This window comes from Camellia sinensis, chromosome 8 (assembly GCF_055761805.1).
Source record: "Camellia sinensis isolate YWXY chromosome 8, ASM5576180v1, whole genome shotgun sequence".
Lineage (NCBI taxonomy): Eukaryota > Viridiplantae > Streptophyta > Magnoliopsida > Ericales > Theaceae > Camellia > Camellia sinensis.
In genome coordinates, this window is record NC_138968.1 from 56,922,721 (window position 1) to 56,928,415 (window position 5,695).

At 36.0% G+C, this 5,695-nt stretch overlaps 1 protein-coding gene across 1 annotated transcript; it reads left to right on the forward strand.

The window, feature by feature from the left end:
* Nucleotides 1-1,234: 1,234 nt before the first annotated feature.
* On the forward strand, nucleotides 1,235-3,901 carry LOC145797774 (uncharacterized). Its single transcript, XM_082885192.1, has 2 exons — nucleotides 1,235-1,474; nucleotides 2,942-3,901. Exons 1-2 carry the CDS (start codon nucleotides 1,235-1,237, stop codon nucleotides 3,899-3,901), a joined length of 1,200 nt encoding a protein of 399 aa, XP_082741318.1.
* Nucleotides 3,902-5,695: the final 1,794 nt, after the last annotated feature.

A 5,695-nucleotide genomic window follows, 5' to 3' on the forward strand; every position in this document is an offset into this window, starting at 1 on the left:
GATTGGGGTAGTTTGTATTTAGTTTTGTAGATTTTTAATTGATTTGGGTACTGTTGTATAACTTAGATTTTTGTGCAAATAATGTTTTATCAAATTATGTGTTCATTGGTCATGAATGCATGTTATACAATTGTTTTTACTGCTTGTCTATTAAAATTGTTAGATGAGTCATATCTAGTAAGACGGGTCATGGATCAATCTTAGTTTAAGTTAGTTTAGTGGTGACAGTTCATGCTAGGCGAAGATGATTCATGGCTTTCTAATTTTAAAACACAATTCTTTTTAAATGATGTGTCTTGACCAAGACCCATCGTTGTACCCATGTCAATGATTTTCTACAACCTAAATGCAATAACTCCCAATTACATGGTCAATAGTAGATTCTAGACCCAGAGGTTTCTTTTTCTCATTTTCCATTTCAAAACTGAAATCTTTGAACTAAAAATAATTGGCCCTAATCTCTGTGGTTCGACACCCGTTCTCAACCATTATACTTCGTAATAGTAGTTGCTACTGGTTTTATTCATTTTATTTTGGTGTCCAAACGACAACATCAAAATTTTGGCGCCGTTGCCGAGGACTTCTGGCAAGTTTTTTTTTTTTTCCAGAAATTTCAATTAGATTTTGTTTTTACTGATTTTTCTTTTTGTGCAGATTTTCTTGCGTAGATGAACTAAAAATAAAAAAAATAAAAAAAAAATGTAAAACCATAAAAAAATTCATATCGTACCATTGAGAAAATACCCATGCTGGACATATAACTTCTGGGACATTTACCTTTGCTGGACACTGGTGGATGACCTTTGCTGGACATATAACTTTGAGGATATAAAATAAAAAAAAATAAAAAAAAAAATTCTGACTACTAACTACTAACTACTAATATTTATTTTACTGCAATTTACTTTATAGTTTTTTTTTTTTTTCTTTTTTTGAGAGGTCTTATATGCCCATTTATTTTTATCGCATTTTTATTTATCGCACTTTAATTTTCCTTAATGGGTAGTTTACGACTCCCGACATGTTGTACATTTATTTTATTATCTTGTAAAGTGTTGTTTATTTTTGTTGTACTAATTTGCAGGTGTTTTCTTTCTTTGTGTAGTTGTCAAAAAAAAAAAGGTGTGAGTGCGTTCACTGAAGCAGTCGTCGTTCTTATCTTCCAAAATTATTGTACGACCCTAAACTAGAGCGGACCCTTAGAAATCTTTGGAAATCTAAATCGACTTTAGCAATGGCAGAAGCAGTAGTTGACCAACCTAGAACACTGAAGGCACATTTTACCCTTACTACTGATGTTTCATCATCTTGCATCCAATTGCCAATTACCGAAGCAACTCATTATGAGATTAAGCCTAGTACCATTCAAAAGCTTCCATCTTTTCATGGGCTTAGTAATGAAGATCCCTATAAACATTTCAGTGAGTTTTTAGAGACCTGTTCTACTGTGAAACTCCAAAATTTTACCGATGAGGTCCTTAGATTGAGACTTTTTCCTTTTTTACTTAAGGATAAGGCCAAACATTGGCTAAATTCCTTGCCTGCCAACTCTATCACAACTTGGGACCAATTAAGGCAAAATTTTTTGGACAAATATTTCCCGTAAGTAAAACCAATTAGATACAATGTGCCATCACCAATTTTTCTCAAATTGATAATGAGCACTTCCATAAGACTTAGGAAAGGTTTCGGGATTTATCCTCACCATTAGGTACCCCAGTGGCAACTTGTTTACATTTTCTATTCTGGTTTGACTGACTCATTTAAACAAATGGTTTACTCGGCCTGTGGTGGGACGTTTATGACTAAGAGTGATGTACAGGCATGAGAGTTATTTGAAAATCTGAGTGAAAATTCCCTCCACCATGCGTCTGTCTCTCGACATGAGAAGCAACCAAACCTTAGTGGTATGAAGAAAGGTGGCCTATATGAGATAGGTTATAGTGTAGATATTACTCAGAAAGTTAAAATATTGTCTTAAAAAATGGACCAACTGTTAGTAGTAGGATACATTTCTTCACAACCAGCATAATCGCCATACCAAGAGGCTTGCATAATCTGTTTAAATCCTATTCATTGTGCAACCGAGTGCGAAGGTTTTTCTAAACCCGGTAATGATTCATTCTCAAACACCTATAACCCGGGATGGAGAAACCATCCAAACTTTTCCTGGTGCTTACAACCACAAGAAAATCCTTATGTTCCATCCCCACTAAGGCAGAATTTCCAAAATTTTTCCAATCCGTCTCTTTACCCTTCTATGTCTCAACAGCCATACCAGTATCCTTTGCAAAAAAATTCACCACTTTTGCAAATAGTGTTAGAACTCTTGCATAGGATGGATGCTACAAACCAACTTGTTCATTCTCAGGACCAATTCATTTCAAAACTTGAGACCCAAATTGGCTAACTGGCTAACACCTTAAGTAAGAGAGAGAAAGGACAATTGCCTAGTCATCCAGTCAAAAATCCAAAGGGGCAGTATAGAGTGGAATCATCTACTGGCAAGAACATAGAGCAAATCTAAGCTGTCATGACTCTTAGAGTGGTTGAGAAATACCAAACTGAACAAGTGGGATCGATGAAAGAGTGCGTAAGCAAGGCAGTCAAATCTAAAATTCACTAGAGGAAAGTAACGAATCTAATAGTCCTCCCCTAAGTCTTCCGAGTGAGCTTACGGCACCCTATGTGCCGAAGGCACCATATCTCTAGTGTTTAAATGATCATTCTTTTTTTTTTTTTTTTTTTTTTTTTTTTTTGTAAGAAGAAGCATGTATCTATAGAAGCAATGATGAAGGTGTTCAAACAAGTGAAAATCAATCTCCCCCTGTTGGAGGCGATTAAACAAGTACCCTCCTATGCCAAATTTCTTAAGGACTTGTGCACTTAAAAGCTTAAATCCAAGACCCATGTGACAAAAAAGATTCTACTCACTAAACAGGTCAGTTCTATTTTGACCAACAATACTGCCCCTAAGCTTAAAGATCCAGGTTCATCTATCATTTCTTGGGTCATAGGGGAACATTCAATTGAAAAGGCACTGCTTGACTTAGGTGCTAGTGTCAATCTTCTTCACTGTTCAGTGTACGAAGAAGTTGGGTTTGGTAAGCTGAAACGTACATCAGTGACTCTTCAGTTAGCTGATCGTCCCCTCAAAACCCCTCGTGGCATACTTGAGGATGTCCTAGTTAAGGTCGATAAGTTCTACTTTCCGGTTGATTTCCTTGTCTTTGACATGGAACATGCATTAATTGATAAGAAACAGATCCAAACCATCTTAGGACGACCTTTCTTAGCCACTTCCAATGCATGTATTAACTGTAAGATGAGAGTGATGGAAGTATCATTTGAAAATATGCAAGTCAAGATGAATGTGTTTCACGCATCCCAACACCCTTCCAATGATAGTGAATGTTTTGTAGTTGATGTGGTTGATGAATTGGTGGAGGACATTCTTTCATCTACTCTCTCAACAGATCCTTTAGAGGCATGTCTTACTCATTTCAGATTTGAGAATTTTGATATTGATAGATCTATTGAAGAGGTCAACACTTTGCTTGGCTTTGCTCCTCCTATGAACTTTCAGTTATGGAACTCTCGATTTAAGCTCCTACCCACCCTTTCTAAGGAGCTTGCAGTACCTTCCATTGTGACCCTACCAAAACTTGAGTTGAAACCTCTTGTAGCTTCACTTAAATACTCTTTCTTAGGGCCTAATGACATTCTTCTTGTGATTATTCCATCTAACTTGTCTAGTGAGCGTGAATGTCGCCTTTTGTGTATACTCAAAGAGCATAAGAGTGTCATAATGAAAGAAGAAATGAAAAAGGAAGTGGTAAAAATGCCAGATGTGAGTATCACTTATCCCATCTCGGATAGCAAGGGGGTGAGTCATACATAGGTTGTACACAAGAAGTCATGAATTACAGTGGTTGAAAATGAGAGTGGTGAGCTAATTCATACACTTACCACTACTAGGTGGGACGCATCCAATGCCTTGGTAGACCCTGGTTAACAAACCAATTGAGTCAGTTTCATCTAGCTGAAGACGTTAAACTTAGCGTTGCATTAGAGGCAACCAATGGTCTGATCTTGTGTTTAACACATGTCCCACTGTGTAGATATTTTGGTTTAAAAGAAAATACTTGAGCTCCTACTTCAAATAGGCTTGGTTCTTGTTCCATTGGGGAAATGTCTCCCTCAGCTTAATGTGGTTTGGTGTTGTAGGGCTTGTCAGCGGCATTGTAGAACCAGTATATCGAAGAGATAAAACGTCTGGTACAGTAAAACCAACCTGGTATAGTTCATACACCTAGGGAACGTCACTAAGGCACGTTTCAATCGACTAGAAACCTTTGGAGTGCATACCTCCCTATAATCGAGTAGGATAAGGGTAGATTCTTTTACTAATATTGTTTTTTTTTTCTTTTATTTTTTTTTATATTGATTTCTTTCCTATAATTAATTTGGTTGTTCCTTGTTATATGTGCCATTGAGAACAACGTCAATTAAGTTGGGGAGGGTTTGGTTTGTGTTTATTTTGTGTGTTTATTTATATTTCTATATTTATTTTCGGGTGTGTTTTGAAAAAAAAAGGTTTTAAAAAAAATTTTATTTTTATTTTTATTATTTTCGGATGTGTTTTGAAAAAAATAATAATAAACGGTTTTGTTTTCTTGGCATATTTTTTATTTTTATTTCTTGTTTTATTTTCATTTAACACAATTTTACTTTTCACACAATTTTATTTTTATTCAATAGAATTTTATTTTACATTAAAAAAAAAACACAAATGCAAAACAAATACATAAAATAAAATATATATATATATATATATATATAAAAAGAAAAGGAAAAAAAGAAGAAGCTGCTTGTCAAAATTCCAGCAATGTCTCGGCGACGAAGGTCAAAAACCGATCTTGTTTGCAGGTAGCCTCACTGCTCGACTCTACTACCGATCACCTCGCCACGAAATTGATTCTTGTGATGCCCTTGAAGGCAAGGGAGATTGCACCCTGTTGGCCGTCGAACGAGGAACACCAAGATGCAGGTTGTTGGCCATAATTGTTGTTTTTCTATTTAGTTCTGTGTTATGTTTGCAGCTGCTATTTTTGGGTGGCCACTCGAGCGATCATTTGGTCGCTTGAGCAAGGATTTGTAGCTCCCAGTATCTTGCAGGGTTGCAGGCGAGACCGTTCGAGTGAAGGAATGGTCACTCGAGCATAGAATACGAGCTCCTATACTACAACAAAAAAGGGTTTTTACGATGCACAATGCACGTCGTAAAAACCCTTCTACGACGTGCAACGCGCGTCATATTATGACCAGTCATGAAAAGTCATTCACTTTCAACGACATGCCTTGTACGCCGTTAAAAACTATTTAACAACAAATTTTGTACGTTGTTACTTTTTCTACGACATGCTAAAGTACGCCGTTAAAAACTATTTAACGACAGATTTTGTGCGTCGTTGTTACTTTTTCTACTACTTTTGCACGCTGTTAATTAGTAAGACAAATAACGACGCTGATTGCGCGCCGTAAAATATGTAATACGACGACTAAGTATGCCTGTCGTAGAATATGCAAATTTCTTTTTTATATATAAATTCAGCAAGTTCTATTTGACCAATTTTGTACAATCTAACAAATATTACAAATAAGCATCACAAAACATCAATCAACTACCAAAATA

What these genes read in the sequence shown, in the direction of transcription:
- LOC145797774 (XM_082885192.1), top strand. Translation starts at nt 1,235, where the DNA reads ATGGCAGAAGCAGTAGTTGACCAACCTAGAACACTGAAGGCACATTTT. An exon ending in TCCAAAATTTTACCGATGAG is followed by an intron (nt 1,475 to 2,941) that starts GTCCTTAGATTG and finishes CTCACTAAACAG; the next exon opens with GTCAGTTCTATTTTGACCAA.